The sequence below is a fragment of the Macaca thibetana genome, chromosome 14 (genome assembly GCF_024542745.1).
Source record: "Macaca thibetana thibetana isolate TM-01 chromosome 14, ASM2454274v1, whole genome shotgun sequence".
NCBI classification, from domain to species: domain Eukaryota; kingdom Metazoa; phylum Chordata; class Mammalia; order Primates; family Cercopithecidae; genus Macaca; species Macaca thibetana.
This window is the reverse complement of record NC_065591.1, coordinates 122,196,627-122,224,546: the sequence shown is the minus strand read 5'-3', so window position 1 is coordinate 122,224,546 and position 27,920 is coordinate 122,196,627. Positions and strand designations below refer to the sequence as shown.

The following is a 27,920-nucleotide window of genomic DNA, read 5'->3' as shown; positions in this document are numbered from 1 at the left end:
GTGCTGCTCTGAGCCAGCAGTGTTAATTAGCAGGAAGCACCAGAGGAAGAGTAAATGTTTCATTCTGTTTCTTTGATGGTTTAAGGTTTCGTTTGTACATTGTCCTTTTTAGCAAATATCTGTATGTCATCTTGCCATTCTGAAGAAATAGAGGTTATTCTTAATCTTCAGTGAGGATTATTTTATTTGGTCTTTATGAGTAGAAAAGTTACAACAACTCAACTCCAGATATCTGAGTTTTGAGCTGAGTGATTTTTGTTATTTTTTTCTGTACTTAAAGAAAGAAATTGTTAGAATTGACTAGAAAAACTGATTGTTTGCTCTGTGTAAGTTACTCTAAGCATGTTAATATTACCTATGCCCCTAAACTGTATTTTTATTTTTGATCATCTTCTTCACTCTTCCTTTCTCTTTATACTCCTACCTATGTACTTCCACTGGTGCACATGCTGATGAAGTTGTTATCAATTTGGAAACTAGAAATCACTTTTTTATATACAAAGAAAGAAATTGAAAGATACATCATCAGCCCGCATAACTCCTAGGTTTTTATTTCTGTCACTGTTGGTTTTGGCTTCTTTTCCCATGGCATTGTTTGTTTTACTCCTCAAGGAAAAAGATATTTATGGCCATGGAAAAAAGGAAAGATAGTTGTCACTAAGTCATTAGCTGGTATTCGACCTTGCTACTGGATAAGGCTTTGCTAGAGAGCCTGGCCCCTCTCCTCATCCTGTTGCATAAAGTGCTGTGAGGCGACTGCTTGCTTGGCAGTTTCCATCTGTGGATGTGGATGGCCTTACTGACCCTGCACCTCTGACCCCTGCAGATGGTGGTGAGTGCCATTGTGGACACCTTGAAGACAGCGTTTCCTCGCTCTGAACCCCAGAGCCCCACAGAGGAGCTGAGTGAGGCCGAGACCGAAAGCAAGTCCCAGACAGAAGGCAAGAAGGCTGGCAAGTGAGAAGCCCTCAGTCACCCAGGGACCTTTCCCCAGTTCCCAGATTGATCCCCAATCCTCAGCCAACGCTCACCCTATTCTCAAGCCCTAGAGGAGAGGAGGTGGGTCAGACATACCAGTTTTTAGGCGAAGCTAGACCCCAGGCTCCTCAGTGCTCCACCTGGAGGAGCCTGTGGTGCTGCAGAGGCAGCACTGCTGAATGTTTGGTTTTGCCATGGGAACCTGGGGCCCAACTGACCAGGGATGTTTGACTAGGAAGAATACTCTCTTTTGAATAGGATATTCTCTTTTCTCTTTTCCTGGAAAATTGAGATGTTTCTTTCCTACTAAGAATTAAGGCTTATAACTGATCTCTGTTTGCCATCATTTCTGGAAATCTTGGCTCAGAAGTTGCATATATTAGCAATAAACAGGAAAGGGCTAGAATGGAAACCCACAGGGCCTATTTTAGTAACTGGTTGACTCCTGCTACTCTCTCCTGCACTAGGGCCCCAGCTGTTTCCTGGCAGCATTCAAAGCCAACATGTGGCAAGCAAGGGCACCACATGTACCCTTACTGCAAATTTCATCTGTGTCTGGTCCTTATGAAGAAAGAGCATCTCTGTGTGTGTGTGTGTGTGTGTGTGTGTGTGTCTGAGTGTCTGACTCTTTGTCTCTGTGCTTATGTTTCGTGGGCCAGCAATAACAGACTCACAGCACCTAACCTTTTCTTAACTGGGCCCATCTATTGAAGGATGACCATGATACCTGTGCTTATGAGTCTCTGTCCCTTGAAACATTGATGTTATCACTTGCAGTTCCTTCTCTAGTTTTATTTGGAACACGGGGAATAAATGGATGTCCAAAAAGGATACTCCGTGAACTGCAATAATAAAAACTTGGTCTATGCCACCTGTCTGTTTAATCTTCAGCAAATTTTTAATGAGTGCCCGGTATGTGTTAGCTAATCTTTCCTGTGGGAATATAACCATGATGCAGACTGATGCCAGTTTTACTTAGCAGAAGCCATTTCACAAGTGCACTGTAGACCTAGCTTAGTGTATGCGTTACATTATCTATTAAGAATTGCGAGAATATACACTGTTTGGGAGATTGCAGGGCCAAGGCTTTCCTGGCAGCTCTGACCATCTGACCACAGTAAGGTCCCCAGAATACGTATGGATATTCTTGTTGTCATTTATTATCAGTACTTGCCAGCCCTTTGTTTGGGGCTCAAGACCATAAATTACATCCTGTTTCTGCTGTTTGTTTCTGTACCAGGTCCAGGCTGAGGTTCTCATCCAGTAAAATTTCTCCAGCGCTAAGTGTGACTGAAGCACAAGACAAGATTCTTTATTGTCTCCAGGAAGGCAATGTGGTAAGAACCAAAACCCAAAGAATGTGGGGCAAAAATATCTGAGATATTGGTCCTACAGTTATAGGCAGTTGAGATATTCTCTAAGTCAGAAATGTCCTGCTAAATGACTTCATCAGCCTTTGGATCTCCAACTTTTATGCTAAAAGTATTTTCTCTGAGTGGTTTGGAATTCCTACCAGTTCTGGCTTGGCAGGTTGGCTTCTCAACCATGGTGGGTTTGGGATAGTGGATGACAAGATGAGAAAGAAAGCTAGTTCCTGGAAAAAAATGGATGACCAAAAATGTGTGCAGATTTGATAATCCCAGGGCAGGCCTGTATTACCTGCAACTTGGGTAAAAAAATAAAATCTTTCCTAAAGTAGTCATAGCATCAGTTGGCTTTTATACCCAAGGTACTTATGCAGGGGAGAGGCAGGGAAACCTAGAGTGCCACATTTGCTCCCCTACTGTCAGCATTCCATATGTGATATGCCACTGGCTATTTCTTAGGAGTCCGAGACCCTATCCATGTCTGGGATGGAATCTTTTGTTGAAAAACAGACAAAGTTACTGGAAATGCAGCCAACAAAAGCCCCAGAAAAAGATCCTGAACAGCCCCCTAGAGGACATGTGGACAGTTGCTTGTCAGATGCAGCTGTGCCAGCCCAAGACCCCAGCAACAGCGATCCAGGTGAGTGGCGAGGTCTCTGCTCCCATGGAGAAGGGAGCCAGGGTGGCATTCACTTGGGACTTGGGATAGTTGAAGTTTGTAACTTTGATTTCTGTTCCATTCAGCTGAGCATGCTATGTGTTGAACTCCAGTGTTGGAGGTGCTGTGTTGGGGCACAGAGATGAGTAGGACACAGTTGCCAGAGCGGAATCAAGCAGCAGAGCAGGGCACAAACACAGGGAGTTCTAATCCAGCAGGATGAGATCATGCTGATAATATTGATAGCTCATTGAACTTATTTTTGGCATATCAGACTCTTGGATTTCTTTAGAAACTTCTTCCTTTAGTGTCCCGGTTTCCTGGTTTCCTTCATGCCCTTCTTGTGGCTTCTTAGTCCAGTCTCTTGGCCCCATGATCCGCCTGCCAGCGCTTGATTTTTGGCTCACTGTTTCTATTCTACATACTCTTCCAGGGTGACCCCAGCTGTACTCTTGGCTTCAGCTGTAACGCATGTGTGGTGATGCCTTAAATATTGAATATTGTACATCTTCACTTGGATATACCATAGGGCAACTGAAATATGATGTGTTCAAGATGGAAATTGTCTTATTTCCCCAGATCTATTCTTTTTTCTGTATTTACTGCCATGGCAGATGATACCATCTAGTTACCCAACATAAAGTAGGGAGGGAGAAGAGATGAAAGCTCTACTTCTTCCTTATTGCATTGGAGGCAGAGCAAGTTCACCTTCCAGGAGAAGAGCAGATGTGTACTCTGTAGAAGAAAAATTCAAAGCTCTAGATATTAATTAGCATGTTTACTGAACTAGAACTTAAAATAAGTATATCAGTTCCATCAAGATAAAGCCCTCTGTTGAGAGTAAAAGATCGCAAAATCTTGTATTCAAAAATGGGGAAAAAGCTTATTCTTTCTCAGGTGCCCGTGAACAAATCACCTGACATCTCTTCTGAGGGCCTCAATTTAAGTCTGTGAAAAATGGGATTGACAGCCCCATCCCTTCACACATATCTCACAATTAAGTAAATAAAGTAATATGACAGTGAAAGCATCAGAGAACTCTAAGAGACCGTAAAGATGGCGGGGGGGCGGAGGCAGTGGGGTAAGAATATCATTCTAGGCAAAGTCCAGCCTGTACATGTTGAACATAGTATCTCTAGAGGGATGATTTAGGCCTGAAACCCTTCTTCTATCTCTGAGAGACTCAAAATGCTCGTATGATTAAAAAAAAAAAAAATCCGTCATTTTCTTTAAGAGAACTGGCTTGGTGGTACCTTGTTTGCTTTCTTATTTTTCACTGCTATAACTAATTGTTACCACATGGTGGCAGCTCCAGGCAAATGCAAAACCTGAGAGAATCATACAATTGAGGACTAGGGCTCAGGATGATGCTGTCTCACAAGGAATGCAATATCCCATCTTTGAGAAGATGATTATAAATCAAACAACATGTCAGCTCCCAATCTTGGCAATACAAACAGAAAAGAAAATATATATTATATGGGGTTAAGAGGGAAGTATGATTCAGTTCTAGTAGATCTGTCCAAATCAGAAGTCATTCGTGTTGAAGGAGAGCTGGGGCAAGGTGACCCAGAGAATACCCATTGGTCCTACACTAACAAAGTCCTTGTTGATACTACTTATAATATTAATCACAGTAGTAGCACCAGATATCTCAGATTCATTCTGTAACATCACATACTTGGAGACAAATCAGAAGTGACATTGGAACCCCAGGACAGGTTTAAACAACACATGCTTCCTTCCACAAAATACATTTGTTCAGGAAACCTTAGTTTAGCATGGGTATAAGCTCATGTGTGGCCCTTCCAGTCTTTGAAACAGGAAGAATGTAGTAATTGTTATGGCATTTTACCAGAGGTGTGGTGTTCTTCCTAGAACCAAATGTTATCTCAAAATCAGGCTGAAGCCTCCTGAATCCTAACCCTACAGCTCTGTGTAATGGAGGTTTTTCAGGAAAGTGAATGCCAAATCTTTCCCCACTTCTGCCCCTGGTGTTTCCATAATGCTTTGTGGGGGTGAGTGGAATGCAAGGTTGGAAAGAGAGGAGGCCTTGCCAGTTGCACTTAGTCACTAGTTGTGAGCTTTTATTTGGAACAGAAAGTATTCAGCATCCTGGGGAAATATAGAAGAAATAGAAACTAAGTAGGCAAAATAAGTGCATGTGTGTGTGTGTGTGTGTGTGTGTGTGTGTGTATACGTGTGTGTATATATATGATTAGAAGATATATATATATCTTTTAAAAACATAGAAACATTCATTAGGTAACAATATCAGAAACATTAATTAAAAATGTGAAGAAATGCTGAGCCTGTCACTGAGCCTTCTAGATAAGAGTTAAACATCTCTTGATTTGAGTGGAGAGGGATTGCAGAAATACCAGATGATCGGCATGAAGGTAGAGAGACACAGGTGCCACCCAGTACCTTGAAAGATGTTCCTCAAGTATGGGTCTCTTCTGAGTTACTCTTGATGCCATTTTATCCCTCAGGAACAGAGACAGAGTTAGCTGACACAGCCCTAGATCTGCTCCTCTTGCTACTAACAGAACAGTGGAAATGGCTGTGTACCGAAAACATGCAGAAGTTTCTTCGTCTTATCTTTGGGACCCTAGTTCAAAGGTAAGACTGCTGAATTCTCCCTCAAATCAGAATCTCAAATTGCAGAAAAGGTGGATGCGATGCTGAATAGTGTCCAGGGAATCTGTAGTCGTAAGAGAAGATAGATTCTCTGTTACAGGGGTTACAGGAATCAAAAATGCCTTGAGAGTATCAGAAAGCTTTTATTAACTACCTAGTTGTCTACAATTTGAAAGTATCCAGTTCTGTAAGACTTCTGGCATAGTGTACTGAGTTGCAGACACTGTGTGTGATCCTAAAATACTTAGCTGAACTCGTCCTCCTCTCAATTTTCCACCCAGTTTTATCCTCCAGCCCCGCACCTTTCACTTGGTTATGGTGGACATTTGTCTTAACTGACATTATGTCACCAGTGTGATGATAAACAGTGGGAAAGAAAAGGAGAAAACATCAGTGCTCTTGAAATAAAGATTGTTTTCTCTGAGAGGGGCATAAATATTCACAGCTGAAGTACTTACTGACACAGGATGGTAAAGAATAGAGGGAAATTTGGATTTGCAAGTTGGCTTTTCTAATCCAGGCTTTGTAATCCTCACACCATTTGATCTCCTGAAAGATTTGTACACAGGTGGAGTTTTTAGCTGCTGACTTTCTAACTGTGGAACTGATGTAAGCTTAGCTAATCTGAAGTAGGCCAGAAACACTCTCTCTGAGCGAGGCAGACACACGTAGTGCTTGGGTTTTGGCTACTCTTGTTTTGAACTCCCTCTTATGAGACATCCTGGCACATCCCAAAGTAAGAGGAAGCCAAATGCTGACCTTCTCTTAGCATGAGGCTCATGGTAACAGGTCACTCAAAAAATATATCCTTATAAAAAAAAATTATGTGTCTATTCTTTACCAAGTTGAAAAGTTATTAACAGCAAGCAATTAAATCCCCCTTTTCTAAGTTGCATAGGATCAGGGAGGTTTAATAAACTTGAATCATAAAGAGGCCAAGTGAAAGAAGATGATGCACATCTATATTTGCTAAGTGCTTATGTATGCCAGCACCCAATCTCCATTTACATGTATTTTTTTATAGTGGTCAAGTGAGGTAGGTAGCCCCATTTTACAGAATGAGAAAATAGAGCTTGGCAAAGTCAACTAACACGCCCAAGGTCTTCATTAGTAGCACACTTAGAATTTTAAGCCAGATTTGTACAACTTCAACCCCAGTGTGCTTTTTTCATGTATCTTGTAGCCTTAAGACTGATCTCCAAGTGAAACCTGCATATAAAATGCTGACTGGTCTTTGTCCCTTTACGCTTTTCCCCTTGTACCTGCTCAATATTCAGCTCTGCCACTAGAGTGCCTTTTTCTGAAAAACAAATCTGAACATATATTCTGCACTTAGAATCTTTCAGTAGTATCCTATTCCCTACCAAAGTGGTTTTTCCAGTATGTGTCCTAGGGTGCTAGGGTTCTGCAGAAGTGCTTCAGAAGCTAACTTAGAAGCTAAGGGAAAACTGAGTGGACCATGACCCAACCACAGAAGCTCCACTTCGATCAGTTTCATATACTGGGGATCTAGGTAAGGCTTTGTTTGGAAAAGGGCTCCACTCTGTTTAAAGTATGCACTTATTTCTTTATTTATATTAAATTTATATTAAAATTCCACCTCCTTTCTTACTTGGCATGATCTGGTTTGAGTCTTATTTTTCATTTTCCACCATGTAAACTGTCCATCATTGCCTAAATATTCTGTGGTCTTTTACCCCCAGGCCTTTGCTCATCTTCCTGTATCTGACTTCGAATGGTCTTTCTCTACCTATTCTTTCCCTGTTCCTTCCATGTGTTCCTAACTTTCCCTCTTCTTGTCTGCTTGGCCTACTGCAAAACATTTTTCATATATTAAGCATAAAATGTCATTTATTCTGTGAAACCTTCTGTAGCATCTGCTCTCTTTCTCCCAGAATTAAGGAGTCCTCTTCCCTAACTCGCAAAGTTTTGATAATAGTGCTTATCACAGTGTGTTATATAAATGATCTGCTTTTCCTACACTAGTGGTTGTCAACTGGGGGACGCTTTTGTCCCCCAGGGGACATTTGCCAGTATCGGGAGATATTTTTGGTTGTCACAACTGGGAAGGGGATGTGGGATGCCTACTGGCATCTAGTGGGTGTAGGCCAGGCGCGCTGCCAGACATCCTTCAGCTACACAGGGCAGTCTACCGTGCCAAACGAATTATCCTGCCCAAAATGTCAGTATTACTGAGCTTGAGAAACCCTGTGTAGACTATTAGTTCTTTAAGGACCAGAACTAGCTTTGTGTCCCCAGCAGCTTATACAGGGCCTGGACATAGTAGGTACTCATTAAATATTTAATAAAGAAATAAACATTTCCCTTCCCAGTACCTTTACACTTGAAAGTATAGTCTCTTTAGTTGTATTCTGTCACCTCTGTATGTCACTAATTAGGCCTTCATTTTTCTTCTTCTTTTGGATTTCCCTTTGTTAATCTTCTAAGTGGTTTAAAGAAAAAAAAAAAAAAAAAGAGAGAGAGAAGATCCCAAAACTAGCTAGTATGTGATCATTAATGACCCCTTCTCCTTGAGGTCATTTACATGACAAATTGGTTTCAGAACACAAGAAATTATTCAGTATGAGGATGAAAGTATAGATGAGTTAGGAGAAATTCAAAGAAGATTGAGATCCATATATAAAAGAGGTAGGAAAAAGTTTACCTGAAGTTTGAATAACTCAGAATATTCAAGGGCTTGGGCTAGTCCACATAGAGGAGAGATACCTATATTCTGGGAGTTAGAGAATGATCACAGAAATACTATTTCATGTAGCCAGGGTCCTGGGAGATCTAAGGCAGAAAAGTTAAATACGAAGGAAGCAAGCTCCAGGTGCATGGCAGACATGGAAAAGACAGGGCTCATTTTAGAGTTCAGAGCAGAGACTGTGAGACTTCTTTCTTTTTCATTTTTCATATATTGAGGATAAAATGTCAATATATGAAATACCAGTGAGATGAGATTTCATTCTGTCGCCAAGGTGGAGTGCAGTGGCACTGCAATCGTAGCTCACTGGGCTCACTCCTCCTGGGCTCAAGCCATCCTCCCACCTCAGCCTCCCAGGTAGCTAGGACTACAGGCACCACCCCCATACTTGGCTAATTATTTTAAGTTTTCGGTTGAGACTATGTTGCCCAGGCAGGTTCCTCGTCTTTCCATTCCTATCCCTGACACTCCCCAACTACAACCACAACTCCAGTTAGCTGGGTAAAGTCTGGTGAATGAAGACTAGCAAAACCCAAGTGTAGTTCATGCCATAAAGGAAATCAGGGAGAGGGCTTACAGCTGAATTTCCCTTGACTTTCTCCTCTTTTCACATTCGGAGTTTTTGGTTTTTTGTTTTGTCTTATTCTATTTTATGGAAAAGCATCACTATTGTGATGGGAAAAGTGGGAGAACTCTGAATATATTTGGTGAATTTGAATGAAGCCACTGAATATTGTGCAAGAACAGAATTTTGCAGCTACTTTTGAAAAACGTGTAACTGTGGCCTATTATCTTTGTTCATCATACATATTTCTGGGTGAAGATGTTTTATACATGTTCAGTTATCTCATATCCCTTCCTGTCAACAAGTTCTTACTTATATCTAAGTATCCAACTTTATCCGTAACCCATTTGGTTTTGTATTAGCTGCAATGAAAATAGGACCACATCTGGTCAGCAGTCTCCTCACCCAAGCTTCCACAGACTAGAATTAAATGAAGAATCTCATACTTCTCTGTTTGAAGCCAATCATGTATCCCTATAAATCATTTTTGCCATCTTTTTAATGACATTTTTGGCCCTCTTCTGAAGTACCTTATAGCTGATTTCACAGTTTTCCTGAAGCCTCCTTAAGATAGGAAGCTAGAAGTCATGGTATCTAAAGAAAGAACCGGTTCTTCCACCAGAGCTTCCAAAGATCTGGCATCAGTGGCCCATGGTCTCACACCTGCAAGCGCCCTGTGCATTGTAGACATGGGACTAACTCATTTTAGCGTTCAGAGTGTACACATTGATAATCTCATCAGCATCAGCGTATTTACTGTCCAGCAAATATTTATCGAGAGTTTACTTAGTGCAAATACTGTACTGAACACTACATGCACATGCTGTTCAAAAGCCACAGTTACTTTTGTACCAACCTAATATTTAATTCCTCCAAAAGTCCTGCAAAAGAGGTATTATGACCCTCATTTTAAAGACGAGGAAACTAAAGCTTATAAAGAATGTGGGTTATCTAATCAAAATCACAGGGTTAGTAAATATCACAGGCAGAATTTGAACCCAGGTTTTTCTGATTTATAGCTGTGATGATTGTCTAAATTTCAGGATCAGATCTTTGCCCTGCAATTCAGCAGGATAAAAGCCAACCCAAAAATCTTTGTCTCCAAGTACTGGAGATTATCAGGCAGTTTGTAGAATCCAAACTGCATCTCCGTATCTACACACTTGCATCTAACATAAGGGCACTGCTGCAGTCCAAAGGCAGCCCATGTTACTGTCCCCAGGACAGTTGCAGGTTTTAATTTTTAAAAGTGGTGTATGCATTGCTACATGCTTCAGCTTTATTTGCTTTGGTAAGCCAGTGTGCTGGAAACTTAACATCTCCAGAGCTGCAGCACCTCTTCACTGCATCCCCTGCCTCTCCCACAAGAGGCATGATATGAGGTCCCGTTGTCTTCCATCTCCATGACTGCTGCCTAGGAGGCTACATCTTTGCCCTCCCTGAAACCATAGATAGCTGAGCCACATGCTTTTGCAGGGTACTTGGGTTCTCTTCCTTTAAGTTCCGTGCTTAAAAGAGCAGGATAATTGGTGTTGGTGCCACAGGTGGTACTGCCACTTCTCTAGTTATTTGGAACACACTGCAGTTTGACCATTAGGGATGCTAAAGTCACCAGATTTGAGTGCATCTCCTCCTTAAAATGTCCTCATTTTCCAGCCTCCAGTATTATTATCCCCAAGCAGGCAAGTTTATTTCCTCTGCTTCCAACTTTGTGTACCCTCCTTGCATCTTCAAAAGACCTATATACATTACTGCCTTGGACACCATAGACTTCTGTCAAATTATAAGCACACTCTATCCTGCAAAGGGAAAAAAAAAACAAAAACCCAGAGTAAGTTCGACCTCATAACCCCTCCTTCTAAGCCAAAGTTGGAAGAGCTCTGATCTGAGCCAGGCTTGTAAATCTCCCTTGATTGTTGATGATGTGGAGAGAAGTGGGAGGGGAGCTGAAGAGAAGTTAGATGCCCAAAAAAGGCATTGTTAAGTCAAAGGGAAGTCTTGCATGCATGTGCGCCTAACCTCTTGTGTCAGCTTCTGTGCTGGGAACATCCAATTATGTAACAAGAAGCACTCCTTATTTGGAATGAGAGACAAAGGGAGGGGAAGGGGAGAGCGGGTGGCAGTCTGAGCCAAGGAGCAAATCCGCCTTGTGCAAACTCTGCTCATGCCCGAAAACAGAAGAAACTTGTAAATATCTCTACGAACATCAGAATCAGATTCAGCAAATTGGGCAAGTCCTCAGAGCTAGACTGGGTTGGAGGGAAAGAGGAAAGATATACTGTGCTCCATTGATGTTAGGGCGTTTGGGGCAGGAAGATCCAGCCAAGGTAAGGGGTAGGATTGGTGTGGAGCCCTGATGGAGAGTGAAGGAATGAGAAGAAGCTGGACCGGCGCCCTGCCTGGACACCCAGAGTAATGCCACGATAAAAATAGGAACCACGCCAGCAACAGAATGCGTGAATGCCACGTCCATGGCGCTGCCCTCCCCATGGCCCCGACGATGGCATCTGACCTGTGTCAAAAGGGCAGCAGACACATTCCTGGCATCTGCGTCAGGATTTCTCAGTTAAAGAGGGAGTGTATGTGTGTGTGTGTCTAAGATAGAGACAGAGAGTGTGAGTGTTTGGGGCATGTGGGAATGGAATGGCTTGGCAGAAAGCGGGGGGGGGGGGGGTTCTGGCAGAGGGGAGTGTAAAGTGTGTAAAGTTAGGAAGTATACAGAGAGGAAGAAGAAAAGAAAGGATGTGCAGGTTTGAGGGTCCAACAAGCAGGGGACCCAGGAGAAACTTGATGGCAAGCTCTGGACCTTATACCAGACCTTGGAATCACTTTCTTAGAGAAGATGTCGCTCTATAAACCATCTCCTAGAAAAGGTCAGGAGAGTTGTGGCAGAGTCTGGGAGAACTGGAGAGTGCTGTGCTGCAAGGCACAACGTCCATCTCCCTTAAGGACAGTTGGGAAAAGTTGACCATGAACCCTCTTGCTTCCACTATTCTCTTAGGATGCTCCAGAATCAAGGTGCTTTCTGAGTGGAACTCTGCTTCCAGGGCCTCCTTCTTGGTTGGGCATGTCTAAGTAGCAGGTGGATTACAGTTCTTTGTGACATTGGTTATTTTTTAAGAGAACCTCCAGGTCTGCCACCAAAAGGGCACAAGTAATTGCAATGGGAAAGGAACTGACGTTTATTACAATGTTAATACCAGGAAAGCAGCTATGTACTGTTTGTATTAATGTTCAGTTCTATGAGATAGACATATAGTTCTACATTTTATAAGTGAAGAAAATTACATTCAGGTAAAATAACGTTCCCAAAATCATAAAAGTCGTTAACAACCACACCTTAAGATTCGACTTAAGTCATCCTAGCCTCAGAGCTCATGTGTTTCCCACTGCTCTGCCCTGCCTCCCCTCCATGCAAGCTTCCCCACAAAGCAGTGTTCAGTAGAGCTGGGTTCACCTGAAAGTTCCCTTGCCTTACTCCCATCTCGCCTCTCTTGCTTTCTATCTGGCTGGTTTCAGGGACACATGCATCTGATGGTAGCATATAAATTATTTTTGTCTGCATATTCTGATTTTATTTTTAAAGTACTTCTGAGCCAGAGATTGCCTCTTAGGTATCTCTATTTACATCCTATTCACAATCAGGAAAAGATTATTAACGTTAAGACTCAGAGTTTCTCAGGAAACATAGATTACAATTTTTTCCTTTGCTGTGTAACTTTTTCTTCCAGTTCAGCTCTGGTGCCTGGCTATGTCTTATACCCGATCTCTTCCCATGCACAGCTTTTCTAGAAATACGCACACTTTTGCAAGACCCCCAAATACAAAATTAACTCAAGCTAAGTCTTCAGAATTCTCAGTTATTTTCTGGCTCTCTAATCATTGGCTTGGGCTGTTTTTAGAGGTGCTGAAATTAATTGTTCTCATTGATGACTTTGCTCAGATTGTATTGTGGCTCCTTGGGAAGGAGTGCTGCTTGTCCCAGGCCTCTTTCATTAGGCCATGCCAAAGGGAAGCTCTTGACTGCTGTAGACTGGGTCAGGATGGGCCCTAGCAGTTTCCCCTGTCACATGAGTGGTCTGCCTGTCGTATTTCTTGGGTGTCGCTTATTCTACACCCATCTTAGGATAAAGACATCATGCCTTCCCTGTCACATAGTGACAGTCTCTACTGGAATGTATCTTTGAGATTGTAGCAGGTGGATGGCAGCTGACAGCCGTGTGCTTGTGCATTGTGTTTGCATTTCTGTGTGTGTGCTCTTGAAGTCTCGTATACTCAAATAGAGGTACAAAATTGCTCATTGTAAAAGTTAACAAAAAACAGAATATCATGAGGTATTTAAACCTCAGAGCCTTTTTTTCGAAGTCGGGTTCTTGGTGTCTCTTGCCCATCTGTGACTGCACCAGGAGCCTAAGATTTTGACATTTTGATGACAGCTTTAGAATGTATGTCAGCATCCTGAGGGCAGGGACTGTGTCTTATTTACCATCATATCTTCAACACCCAGCCCCATACATAGAAGGCACTTAATAAATTTGTGTCAAATAAATGAACACAGAAGATCACACATCGTTCTACTGGAGGCAGTCCCTCTGCTTTTCACTATTAAGAATCTTAAGAGTTCGTCAATAGTGCTGGGGGACCAGAAGCAAAATGGAAACTGAATCTTTCATTCCCTCCACACAGGGCATACCCAGCTCTTCAATTAGTTGGGGAATTCTGATTCCCAGAGCCATGGTACAGCCTAAGCAAAGAGGTTTGGGGGCCCTTCAGGCCATCTCCCATTCTAATGGCTCTCTCCTTTCCAAAGAGTACGGCGCCCCTCCCCAACCTGGGCCTCCCAGTATGAAGCCCCACCAAGCCTGCCCTCTCTGGAAGCATCTCCTGCCGTTGTGCCTTCTCCACCTCTTTCCTTCCACATGGAAAGCAAGAACATGGACTTTGAAGTCAGAACTGAATTCAGATCTTGCTTTGAGGCTATGTGACTTAGAACACACCACCCAACCACCTTTGCCTGTTACTGTCCAAATGGGAATCATAGCCTAGTGCATGCAGTTTTTTGGGGGTGTAAGAGAGAATGTAGAGATAAATGTTCGGGAGGCTTTATAGAGGAAGGTATAACAAAGCTAGATCTTGTGAGATAGGTGTCGTTTAGACTGGTTTAGACTAAATAATATTCTATACACTATGACATTTTTAAAGCAAGTGGAGGGGCATTATTTCTACTTTCAAATAAAAAGTAATCTGGAATATTTTTAGCCAGCTTCTTTCTGAATGTGTGTTGCTTTTGTTGTTTCAAATAGGTGACAAAAAGCCTACCTAACTCCTGCTGCATGGCATGGGTACAGGAATTCTCCCTCTGGGCACCAGGTGGCGCTGCAGGTTAAACAATACCATTCACTGTCCTTTGAGGAAGACCTGTTTGTTTTGCAGTTACAGGTCCCCTGCCCTGATGTTCATACAGCAGTATTGAAGCCATTCCCTGGCTTGCTCCATGATTTAGAGGCCACTTATCTGCCTACTCCTTAGTGCCAGTGACTTTTAGATAAGCCCTGTTTCTTTCATCTTTCACCCTTCTTCCTTCTGCTCTAATGTGTCTTCAGCATGTGCTTGCTTCTCTGAGCGGTGTGGATGACCAGAAGTTGCCCCTTTGAGTGGATCCCACCATTAAAAATTCAATGTTGAAGCTGATTCATTCAGAACAGAGTGAGCAGAACAGAGTCTGTGGTGATGAGACCAGCTAGACATCTGAATTGAAAGAATTTTGTCAATATTCTCTATAAACTACTTGGACCTATATTCAGGGTCTCTTGTGATCCTAAAATCTTATACATTATGTATTCACTAAGGTGGAGATTGTCAGTGCTGAATAGCCCTGATATTAGGATCTTATCAACCTGTTACATATTCAAGGACGTTTCCTATTGCTTTAGGCCATGGATGGAGACTGTTTGACTCTCTCCCATTAATTTGGTTTTGGAGAAGCAACCATATGTTAATGCTTACTTTTGATCTTTACCTCTGTCCTTGCAGGCTTTTCCAAGTGCCCTTTGGAGAAGCAGAGCTATTTGGTACTGGAGCAGGGAGACAGTTGGATTAATTGGTGGAAAATATACTTTAGCTCTAATATAATGCTGGCCCTGATTTCTCGGGGGGAAGTCAGCCTTCTTGGGAGGGAGGCTGGTGTGCAAATGCAGCATCAAGATGAGTTTCTCAACACCCACCTCCTCTCTCCCCCAGGTTTCCTTTTTGTTGTTTTTCCAGTTTTATTTATTACTCCTCTGTGTTTTCTGCCCATAGTCAGTGCTCCCAAAGTTCTTATTCTGTGGAGATTCTGGAGTTACCACTTCGGTGTCCCTACATCCTTCATATCAGGATAGATGGCCTTCTACTTGGAAAGGTTTTACAATTCAGGCTGTAGACAGGAAACTGGAAATACTGTTGGGGAGCTCTTCTACACCAAGGTGATGGTGTTAATGATAGTCACTTTCCTTCTCCTCTACACCCCCTCAGTGTTTTTTCTCTGTTTATCTTGGGCATCTGCTTCTCATATGTATTCTTTATTCTCCTCAAGGCTGGTCTTTTCCAGCCTCCTCTGGCCATTTTCACAGCATAATTTGAAGTCCTACAATGTCTGCTGATTTAAATAAATTCCTAATAATTTTCTTCCAAATCATGGCTGAGCATACTCTAAATCTGTTATCTGTAATATTTATGGAAATTTGGAGGTCAGCCCCTTCTGCGAGCACATAATTACTTATCACTTCTGCCTCCTCCAACCGTTCCCTTCCCATCCTCCTTTCCTGTGGTGGGAGTTCTATGTGCGGAGCAGAACAGGGAGATCTCCCTGTGAGGTAAAGCCCCCATGAACAATAGGAGCTCTGGTTGTCAAGACGACCACTAAATTACTGCCTTCTTCCCTCTTTTGTGTCTTGCCTTTCTTCCTGGTGCTTCAGCACTAAGGGTTTTGGTCCCTCTCCCTGCCCTTTCCCCTCCACGGACTCAATTTTCTTCTGAATGGGTGGCCATTTTAATTACCTTCCCCCTTCCCCACCCCACCTCTCTGCCCTTGCCCTTGCTGCTGAGAAAGGCAGGGTCAGGATAACTACCTGGGGACTGAGAATGAGCCAGGCTTGCTGTTCACACGGGGACAAGGAAAGAAGAGACAGAGACATTTTGGATCCTGTAGTCTCTGCAGTGAAAGTTTTATTGTTTAGTATATAGAGGTCTGGTTGTCGCAAGGATTCAGAGATAGAGTTTTCATATTATCCAAAACCCCCTGGGGCCTCTTCCCAATTTTCTTAACCACTCAGTACCAAATGCTTTACCGGTTTCAGTATTTACTTCCCTGAGCCTGCCAGGAGAATAAGCTTTACAGGGAGAAAACTGAGGCACGAAATGCAAAACTTACTCCAGATCCAGCTGTCATTAGTTCCCTGGACCTGGTTGAATTTTTAAAGAAGGTCTAAAGGAGTCTTTTTCTCTTTTACATGTGCAAACGCACAAGCACTTTAGAAATGCTTTTTATTTTTCTTATTTCATCTTGATGATAACTTTGTGAAAAAGGCAAGGCAAGAATTTGCCCATTTTATAATGAAGGAAACCAGAGCTCAGAGAGTTCGTTAAACTTTTATGTGGTTAAGCCAGGTTCAAACCTGTCTGTAGCTTTTCAGTGTTATTTTTAAAGTCTGTCAGTCCTGATTTTCTCAGAACTGGATTATAGTAAGTCAATAGCAACATAGTATGAGGCCAAAAAAAGGTTGACTTGAAAGACTTTAGAGGCACACTAGATGTGTGTATAGAAAACTTTCAGATTGACTGGGCACGGTGGCTTATTGCCTGTAATCCCAGCACTTTGGGAGGCCAAGGTGGGCAGATCATTTGAGGTCAGGAGTTTGAGACCAACCTGACCAACATGGTGAAACCCTGTCTCTACTAAAAATACAAAAAAAATTTGCCGGGCATGGTGGCGCATGCCCTTAGTCCCAGCTACTTGGGAGTCTGAGGCATGAGAATCGCTTGAACCCAGGAGGTAGAGATTTTAGTGAGCCAAGATTGTGCCACTGCACTCCAGCCTGGACAACAGAATGAGACTGTCTCAAAAAAAAAAAAAAAAGAAAGAAAGAAAAGAAAACTTTCAGACTGAAATCTTAAACATGTCACAATACTCAAATATAGAAGAGATTTTTGGAGCTTTCCCTTTCCTATCAGTCTTATTTACCCTAAAAATACACAATCCCCAAGTGTCTTTTTCTCCTTCTGCATTTGTTAGAAAGGTAACCTGAGCTTTGCTTTTGGTCTTTCCTCCCCCATTCGGCTACCTTCCTCTCTTCTTACTAGTTTCAGATAATGGGGGCATCAATTTGATGCTGCTCCACCATCAGAGGCACTTCCCAAAATACAAGTGTGACTCATAGTCCTCATAAACCCCCTTCGCTTTGGTTTGACTTTCAATCTCTTCTATCTTCTGGGCCTATTTCCCAGGAAAACTGACCAAACATAGGCTACTGGCAGCTGTCTCTCTCCTCCAGGATTTATAGTGTGAGATAAGAAGCATGGCTGACCCACTCCCTTGCCATCCAGCTCTCTTCCCTTCCAGAGGAATGCATAGCCAGATGTGAATGCCCATTTCATGGATTACTTAGCTCTAGATCACCTGACTTGTTACCTAGCATACCCCTTACAACATCAGCTCTATCACTGGTGTATTGGCCCACAGTTTAATTTTATTATTAGCCTAAACAAAAGATTATTAGGAAAGCAAATCTGCCAGATGTGTATATAAACACTTATGGGATGCCACATACAAAGGATTTTTATATTGTCCATGATTTTTAAAAATCTATCGTTGTCTTCCTCCGTAAGCATGAATAATTAAGAGCTCAGTGTTTTTGCTGTTTTAAGTATTGGGATGTGTGCTTTCTGCAGAACCTATTTTGAACAGTGTGCCATGCTTTAAGACTAGTGTTTGTCCCGTATACAGCATGAATTCACTCAGTAACCAATATTTATTGATTGCCTTCTCTGTGGCAGGCACTTTGTTAAGTGATCAAAATACAGAAAAAGACCCAAAACCCCTACGATAGGAAGTTTTATATCAATTGGAGGTGCAAACTTATAAATAGGAGTTGCAGTATAAAATCAGTGCTTTGAAAATAACTCTATATGTGATTCAGAGAAGGGATTTATCGATTATGAGAGGTCCAGAGAAGGCTTATAGTAGATGACATCAGAGATGAGATTTAAAGAATGAGGGGAGTTGCCAGCAGACAGTGAGAGAGAGAGAGACAGCATTCAAGGCAGAGCGGTAAAACAATACAGTGTATTTGTGGTACTCAAAGAAGTTGAGTATGATTGATTAGGAATATATGATATGCAAGAATAATGGCTGATAATAACGGTGAAGAGTTTAATGGGAGTCTGCTCATTCAGAGTCCCGTGAGTCATTCCAAGAACAAAACATTTGTCACTCATTTGATAGGAAACAATTTACAAAACATAAACAGATGATGACATGAGCAAATTTGCAATTGAGAACAATTAGTTAAATAGTGCTGTGGAGGAATAATTAATTGAAGGGGCCAAAGTTAGAAAGACAAATTAGGAAGGGGTTTCATTGATAGAAAAGGTGATGAGGCATTCAACTAAGATCATTGCTATAGAGATGGTAAAGGGGTAATAGATTCATGAGATATTAAGGAGGTAGGATCACCTATATTTAGTGACTATTTAAAGTTGAGAAAAAGAGAAATCAAGAATGACTCACACATAATTTTCCGCCTTGCAGACTGAGAAGATAACTAAAAAGATGCGGTAATATCTTTCTGAACAGCATATCTGGGTTGTGGTTAAAATCCTATTGCTTACTAAAGTGATAGATTAGTATCTACTCTGATTTATATAAAAATAAATGATGACACCCGAAGAAGCCTATACTGTATTTCTAATAATTTTGAGATTCTTTATAATAGAAAACTTAAGGCCCGGATTATATTTTCAACTTTTTTTCTATCTGTAAGTTTCTTTAGAAGAAAAAAGAAAACATGGAATGAGTAGCTAACTATGTAGCTGGTACCAAGGCAAGGTTTTTAAATTTTCTGTGCCATGACGTGATTATTCACATGGTGGACTTTTGACTACAGACAGAATACAACTCAAAAACAGCAGAAAGAATGTATTTGTCAGCAGACCATCAACCCAGTGAAGAGTAAGACATTGACAAAAAAATTCAGATAAAGTTAAAACTGGATATTGTGAAAAACAGCTGACAAAGGAAAGCAGAGATAGATGAGGGGTACTGGAATTCATAGGAGCATAACAGAATGAGATAAAAACTGTTTTACGTGCTGTAAGAACAGATTAACTTAAAATTCACATCAGAAGGTATCACTGAAAGTTTTGCAACGGGATTGATTCATTCAGTAAATATTTGATTGTTTATTTGTGAATGACACTATTAAATGCTAAAGGAGATGTCAAAATGAATTATATAAGATTTCTGACTTCAAAACCTTAATAGTCTTTTTTGGGGGGTTGGGGGGCATTTACAAGAAGCTCAGCCAATGCTTTGAGTAAATGAATGAACAAATTAAACACATATTTCCAATGAGGAAGAAAAAGAATCAACATCAAATGAAACCAGGGTAGTTAAACTGCGATCAGATTCTAGGTGAACATATTTAAAAAATAGAAAGAGGGGACACATACTGAATAATGCAAAAATAGTAGTAATAGAACTAACAAGAACAGGGTCTAGTAAGCTTCAACTCAGAAGGAGCTGAGGTTGTAGATAAATATTAAGGGAAAAGACTTAGGTGAAAAACACACGTGTCACATGTTACTAACAAGAAAAAATATATATAGGTAATGGTTTGGGACAGATGCTGTAGTATTAACTGATTACATGGTAAAAGCATTTATTCATTCACTCAGCAATGAATGAATGGGTCTATTATTTGCTAGGCTGTTTTCTATTTTCTTTGTCAAGGAAAATGCCCTAGCAAGAAGAATTGAACAGACATGATTAAAGTAGAATTGATGACCAAAATAGAAATGAAAATAACAGAGCGTGTAACCTATTTTAAAGTTTGTACATTTAAACCTGTACATGGCCTAAATGAATTATATCCCATGAAACTTAACAAATTTATATTTAACATTAAAGACCTAAGGTCATTAAGAAACATTGCCATTTGTCCATATGGGTTAGAGATGCACAGGTATCTTGCCTTTTTAAAAAAATGGTTACAGGTTCTTGACCCCAACATTTATCTCTGGAAAGTTCTGAAGCAGATGATGAAGTAGATGTTAGCATTTGGGAAGGGAAATGGGGAACCCTAGAAACCATTATGGTTCAGTAGAAATGTGCCCTGCCTGATTAGTATGCAGTTGTAGTTACATTGTATATGGATTTCAACAAACTTTTGCCATAATATCCATATGGACAGAATGGAGTATGTTGCCTGCACTATAGTACTTTTAAGTAATTTGTGGCTAGTCGAGTGTCTTTAGCCCAAGAGTATTAAATAATATCATAAACTGATGCCATCCTAGAGGGAAATTTCTAGTGATAGAGCACTGCTCTTCATCTTATTCTGATCAATTTTTTTATCAGAAAATTTGCAAGTAATTCTAATCTTAGAGGAGTAGTTAATACTCTGGATGACAAAAATTAAGATTCAAAAACATTTAGAAAACTTAGAATGATAATCTAAAGCCAACAAGATGGAATTTGATAGAAATAAATATTGTAAGCTATAATTTAGATTTTTTTTTTAATTTCACAAAGAAGGACAAGACTATACTTAACAGAGGGGCACACGATTTTTTTTTTTAAATGTTCATATGTGGACTTAGAATTTTGGTTGACTGAAAACTCAGTATGAGTCAGTGCTTTTGACGTGTGTGCCAAAAAGCTAACACAATCTTCGGCTATATAAGAAGTATAGCGTCTAAATCAAGGAAGGCATCAATCCCCTATATTCTTTGCTGGTCAGGTCACATCTCAGAGCTGTTTGGTTCTGGGCACGTCATTTTAAAAGAAAAACAAAGCAGCATACCCAGAGGATAGAGCCAGGATAAGCAGTGGTTCATTCTCTCCTTCATTCATCAGACATTTATTGAGTGTGTTTGAGGTTGGCAAAATCAAGGATGTATAGGTGGTAAAATGGAGGTAGGGGAGAAATAATAGCTGAATTTTAAAATGCAAAATGTTGTCTTTTGGAAGAGATTTAACCTAGTATCTGGTAACTCCAGAGAGTAGAACTAGGACCAATGACTGGAATTTATTAACACAAGGAGGCAGATTTGGGTTGGCAAAGTTTAAGGAGCATCTTCAACGAATTTCGATTATGCTTTGAAGGAATTAAGCCACTTCCCCGAGGTCACATTGCTAATTGGGTAGCAGAACTAAGATAAAAGCCCAAGTTTCTGAATTCACAGGACCCAACCCTTGTCTATGCCATTATATGACAGAGGAAGTTTCTGCTTTGGGAGGAGACTGGATAAAATAACCTCTAAGTTTCCTTTCAACTCTCAAGTTGTATGTTCATATAAGCCACTTGATGTAAAATATTTCCTTTTGGGGCCCAGTATTTCCATATTTGGAGTTGGTGAGATTGGAAAAACCACTAAGGTTGAACAGATGATTTTTTGAAATTCCTTCCTTAAGAATCCTTCCATTTTTTAATACGTATTAATTTCATATCTGTGATGTGTACTTTACTAATCAAAAATAAAAACTGTGGCTAGATATAAATGTATGAAACTCAGATTCTTATACTGTGGTATTTAGGAGAGTGTCAAGTCTTCCCTTGAATACATGATTCAAAGGTGTAGATCCATGATTTAAAACATGAAAGCGAAAATCAGGGAAGAAATTGTGCAAACTCTGAGCCATTTTAGATTTCACAGTAGTCATTGGGAGAAAGAAGTAGTTTCTTGCCCTCAGGGTTCATTTCCTCCTCATTCTTCCCCAGCACCGGGCAGGAAAGGATGGTGACCTAGATACACAGTCAGAGGGCAGCAGTGTTGAACTTTCTCAGACACAGCTGAGTAACTTGGGTCTGGATAGTTACAGGACAGAAGCCTAGAGCTGAGAGCTGACAGGGGGAACTGTCTGTAAACACAAGAAGGGGCCATGGCAGGAAGACAGAGGCCTGGGAATGGCATCAGAGAGAAAAGAAGTGTAACTTTTATCAGGTGTGAAATTGGCAAAAACAGTTTGTTTAATGGAGAATGTCCCGAATCTACACCATCACCTCCAAGACCTCCCTTCTCTCCCACCCTATAGATTGCTGCTACTGATTGGATGAGCCAATACTCACACTTCTGTGCTAGGACTGGCAGTACAGAACGCAGTGTTCGTGGTTGAGGCCCCTGCAAACATTTTACTGGGTGCTTGGTGGGTGGAGATGGGGAGCGTTTCCAGGAAGCAAAAAATATGGCTTGGGCTTCTCCTCTGAACGGAACTCCTAATTCTTGACTCTATATGAGTGTTTTTCAAACTTTTTAAAAAACTTCAACCTACAGTAAAAAATGCATTGTACATTGCAGCCGACTATGAGCATACACATAGGCACAGGCACATACACACATATGCATGCACGCATATCTGATGTATACATATATATGTACATACATACGAAAAAAGTGTCTGCAAACATGAGATGCATCTTTATGTTATCACAAATAGCAAAACAGATTATATGACCTCTAATGATGTCCAGCCCACAGTTCGAAAAACACTGCGCTATAGCCATCGGGTTTAAAATGGCTATGAAAGTAGCCTGATACAATTGTATCCAAAAGTCCCTAAGTCTAAGGCAGGATTCTCAACTGGAGCAACTTTGTCCTCAGGGGACATGCGGCAATGTTTGGAGACATGTTTGGTTGGCACAACTAGCATCTAGTTTGAGGGGAGGAGGGGCAGGGATGTTGTGGAATGTTTTATAATGCACAGGAAAGCCCCTATGACAAAGATTTTGCAGTCCGAAATATCAGTAGTACCAAGGTTGAAAACCCTGCTCTAAGGGTAATGAAATAAGTCAATAATTCTAATTTATTGAAGATGTATTTAGGATGACAGAAGTTTTAACTTGATCTTCCTTTTCTGTCTCTTTTCCTTTGAACTATATTTGGTATCTTAAGATAAGGTTGGAGCATAATTGCCCTTGGATTGTCTATAGAGGTACAGCCAATAGATAAATAGGCTGGAAGGAATGGACCTGTTATTTTTCTTGTATTTAGACTGCACCAGGCATTTTCATTTAGAATATTGTTGTGGATCTTATGAATATTTTCTGTTTCATGATTTTAGTATCTTCTTCCCTTTCTCCTCTTCATTAAGCCGTACTGATTCAAGACCCTTTCTCACTCAGCTATAGCTGCTGTCTTAGAAAAGAAGTGAAGGGGATTTGGCTAATTGGATTAGACATGGTCTCTAAAGCCTTCTCCTCTTACTCATGAGATTTGATTCTGCTGTTTTGATGGGAAATGACCTTCTGCTAACCTTGAAGTGCCATCTTAAGCCCTAGTATTAAACTGTCTCCTTTTTAGTCATTGCTTCATTCCTGTATCTGTGGCTATTTCAGACCAGGTTCCCTTGAACATGGAGTAGATGTGCAGTCCCAGCGTACTGATAAGCCCTGATCTCCACATCCTCTCTTCTCCCCTGCCTGGCATAAGTGAAGCTTTTGAATGTCTTGGGGTCAAAATGGTGTTGTATGGTGGGGTTTTCTTGCCATTTTATTGGCTATTTCTAGGCCCCCTGGTAAGGCTCTGAATCATTCAGAGGTGGCTTAGAGAGAGACCTGGTTTGGGTTCTTTTTTCTTCTCTTCTTTGGGATGAAGGCAGGATAATAGAAAGAGGTATCTCTAAATCAAGTATCAGACCTGGAGTAGTAGTGGAAAAATAAAACCAGTGCTATCTGAGGCTATTCCCTACCATATTTATTTTAGCGTATTTACTTCATGCATCTTGTATTACATAAACAATAGCATTTGTATTTAGTAAATGATTTATTATAAGTAGTTTCTTTTTCTTTTTTTTTTTTTTTTTTTTGAGATGGAATCTCCCTCTGTCGTCCAGGCTGGAGTGCAGTGGCGCAATCTTGGTTCACTGCAACTTCTGCCTCTGGGTTCAAGGGATTCTCCTGCCTCAGCCTTCCTGAGTAGCTGGGACTACAGGTGTGCACCACCATGCCCAGCTAATTTTTTTTTGTATTTTTAGTAGAGACGAGGCTTCACCATGTTGGCCAGGCTGGTCTCCAACTCTTGACCTCAGGTTATCTGCCCGCCTCAGCCTCCCAAAGTGCTGGGATTACAGGCGTGAGCCACTGTGCCCAGCCTATTATAAGTAATTTCTAATGAATAGTAAGAGGAACATGTGTGTGTTTTGACCTTGAAGCTTTAGATTTCTGTCAGCCTAATAGTAAGTGGTACCAGCAAATTCCAGAAACTGATGCTGGAAAAGCTCCTATGATGTATTAGATTTCAGACACATAAATTCCATCCTGTCCATTTAAAGAGAGCTCTATAGGGATACAAATCTCCTTTTAACCTTCCCACTCCTATGATAAGAATAGAAAGATGCAATGTAGAATAGTGAGATGAAGAGAGTTAATGGAGAGGTGTTGCGACGTCTGTCCCTTTTAACGATCCTACACCTAATCTCTTTGTCTTCCATGTTGTAGCCAGTTTCCAAATACACCAAGCATGATTAGGGGAGTTAATAAAGCTAGATAATGAAATGGTGGTGTGTATGGAGTTTCACCTTAGAGAAGGATGACAGAACCAAAGGAAGGGAAAGTGGGGATGGAAGGGAGAGGAGAGATCTTTGGATGAAGAGATCTCCACCTTCTTCATTGCTCTCAAGAACCTATGGCAGCTGGTTCCATCCAGGTGTTGGGCAAGGCAGAGCCTACCAAATTCCTGAATATGGCCATTTACAACTTGAGAAAGGCATTGTGGGTGATAATAAAGTATGTCTTAGAAGTTGAATTAGAGCTTAAAAAATGTTGAGATTGTATTGTGTGAGGACAGTGGCAGTAGTGGTGGTGATGTTTTTGGTTTGGGCTTTATCATGTTTTCCTTCCAGATTGGCATGCTCATCATTTTTAACGAGACACCGTCGCTCAGAAGTTCTGCGAACAAGAAAGATGTGTTGCACTTGGTCTTCTACACGCTTCTACAGGCTTCCTGGGGCTAGGAAATAAGACCATGTGAGCCCAGAGGCCTAGGATAAAGCTTCTGTTTGCCAACAGGGGGAAGGGTGGGCAGAACGTAGGCAAGAGGAGAATCCAGGAAAGAGAGCAAATGTTTAAATTGTGTGTGGTGCAAGTGTGTGGTTTGTGTCTTTTATCTTCAGAGTATGGAGAAGAATAAGGAAAGCTGGCACTCTGCAGCTCCCAGGGACTAGAAGCCACTTTCTAAACTCTGTCCCTCTTTGTAGGCCTGGAGGGAGTTTATTTCTGCTAGTTTATAGAAGTCCTGTTTCTTACATTCCTGGGCCTGACTTTTTCCAGGGCCTCCTGTTGGCCAGTTCTGTGCCTTGTGTGTACAGTGCTTGACAGTGTATTTGTCTCGTCAGCAGTTGATACTTACTCAGAGGTGGCAGTCCTTTTCGTCAGTGAGTTGTGCTTATTAGCTCCCACAAATTTATTTGACTCATAGACTCATCCTTATCATCAGGTGCTTATTTTTACCTTTTCATACTTTTATGTGTCTCCCCAACATTTCCATTTAGAGTTTGAAAAACTGTCTTATAGCTTCATATAAGTTTATAAATTTATATTTTGCCACATGATAAAATTCATTTTGCACCCAACACATGTACATGAGACACTTAATCAGCATGCAAGAGAACAAGGAGGATATCCTTGTCATAATGTCATGTGAGGTCCTGTCCCATCAAATAAATTAATGTTCATTCAGAAGAATCTTAACTCTTGCTTTGTAAGACACGCCCAGAAGATGGCTGAGGTACGCAGGTTTGCTGGTGTGTAATATGTTCAGTCTAGGGAGGATTGTGTGGCTGAAGATTTTAGTTTGCAAGACTTTGCCCCTCTCCCTCAAGACACTTAGATGAGACCCTAAGACAAGTCATTCTCCTCAGCAAAAGTTGCAGAAGTATACATGTCTTGAGGTGAAGAAGGGAGACCTTGGGTCACTTAATTCCCTGCAGAGAAGCCGATCAGGTCATTGCAGCCACCTCCCTCTGGTGACCCTCTTATATAAGCCGGAACAGGAATTCTTGCTACTGGATCCCTTTCATCAGGCATCTTAGGCTCGCTGAATGAAAAGCCCTATAAAAAGGAGATGTGGCCCTAATAATAACAAATACGATCGTGATGGCTATTTTGGACAAGAACAGCTTTGTGCCACTCTTGATCTCCATCGATGGCTGCCATTCTTGCCCTGCTATTACCTTACACACTTCCTATTCTTAGAATCAGTTGTGAGCCTTGGGCTTGGGGGATTGCAGCCCCCATGGCTGGAATGCCCAGCTTGAGTGGAATGCAGACTGTCTGGCAGAGTGGAGGTTAAATAAAGTTTGCCTTGGCAGCCCCCTCTGCTCTTGGATGAGTGACAAGTGACTCGAGTATAGGAGCGAGGAGCGATGGCATGAGCTGCCATGTGGTGCAGGATCAAACAAGTCTTCCACGCATGAATAGAAGTGGTTGATTGTCCATCCATGACCAACACAGCTATGTCAGTCTTAACTGAGGTGGGTGAAGGGGAGGCCTCAACAGCCTTGAACCTCAGCTTCTGACCATATCACTTTGAAAAAAATGCAGGAACAGATAAAGAATAGTGTTGAACCACTTTCTAAGTTTCCAGCTGAACTCCAGATTTGGTATACCTCCCCCTCAGAGTAATTGACTCATTTTTGAAAGTAAGACAAAGGGAAAATTTTTCATTGAAATAAGAACAGTTAGTCAGTCAACTGTTTCTTGAGCACCAAGCCCTGTGGGAAATATTTTTTTAAGTACAAGACACAGAACTCTTAGAGCTTATAATTTAGTTGAAGAAGTAAAGCTATAAACACCTTTAAAAAGCAATTGTTCCAGAACTACCTGCCAAAGGAGGTCTATGGAGAAGGAGAGCACTTCCAGCTGTGGTGGTCAAGGATTTCATGGAGGAGGTGGGGTTGAAAAAGGTCTTGCCGGAAGCAGACTTGAGACTTGTTCTTCAGGCAAGGCGAGAAGAGGCCCTTGTTAGTGAGAGAACTGTTACGAACAAAGGGCAGATGTAGGAAATCCCTAAGACAGTCATGAGGACTTGAAGTCCAGGGGATATGGCTAGGGAGGATAGAGAGAAGAATTTGTATAAAGATCGCCAGACCCTTAGTTCTAAAGGCTGTGTGTACATGTTACCAAGAAGGTTATGATGCTTCCCATCAGAGGAGAGCTGAGAAGGTGTAGGTGCAGCCTTGCCCAGAGACCAGGGCCCTTTTAGTGTTCTCTTCTGTAAAACCGCTTGTACAGTAGGTGGCACATAGTGAACACTCAGTAAATAACACGATTCTTATTGTTACCCATTATTCAAATTCTGTTATCCCAGGTTGTTGAATTGGCTTGGTTTCCATTACAAGAATCAGTGCTGACTTTGTCCTGTTCTGATAGCTTATGTAACTGATGGTATCTTTGTCTGTTTGGGCTGCTATAACAAAATACCGTAAACTGAATGGCTTATAAACAACAGAAATTTGTTTCTCACAGTTCTAAAGGCCAGGAGGTTCAAGATCAAAGTACCAGCAGAATTGGTGTCTGCTGAGGGCCCTTTTCCTGGTTCATAGACAGCTGTCTTCTCCCTGTGTCCTCATATGGCAAAAGGGGTGAGAAGTCTCTCTCAGGTTTCTTATTATAAGGGCATTTACCTTTGCCCCCATGACCTGATCACCTCCCCAAAGGCCCCACCTCCTCCTACCATCACCTTGAGGGTTAGGATTTTGACATACAAATCTGCAGGGGAACATAAACAGTCAGTCCGCTGCCTTACTATTTC

General features: G+C 41.4%; 1 protein-coding gene across 9 annotated transcripts in view; it reads left to right on the top strand.

Moving 5' to 3' along the window:
• SNX19 (sorting nexin 19) overlaps positions 1 to 27,920 on the top strand; it is a 49,796-nt gene that overhangs the window by 7,623 nt on the left and 14,253 nt on the right. For 8 of the 9 annotated variants that reach the window (XR_007719166.1, XR_007719162.1, XR_007719165.1 and 5 more), the window contains 4 exons: positions 827 to 957; positions 2,219 to 2,315; positions 2,805 to 2,985; positions 5,496 to 5,625. Coding sequence is in view for 4 of the 9 variants with exons in the window: in XM_050755941.1 (XP_050611898.1) it covers positions 827 to 957; positions 2,219 to 2,315; positions 2,805 to 2,985; positions 5,496 to 5,625 (539 nt within the window). In the remaining 5 variants the exon portion in view is untranslated. Of the gene's footprint in view, positions 1 to 826; positions 958 to 2,218; positions 2,316 to 2,804; positions 2,986 to 5,495; positions 5,626 to 7,036; positions 27,621 to 27,920 lie in introns of those variants that run through there. The other variant, XM_050755943.1, reaches the window with a different exon arrangement.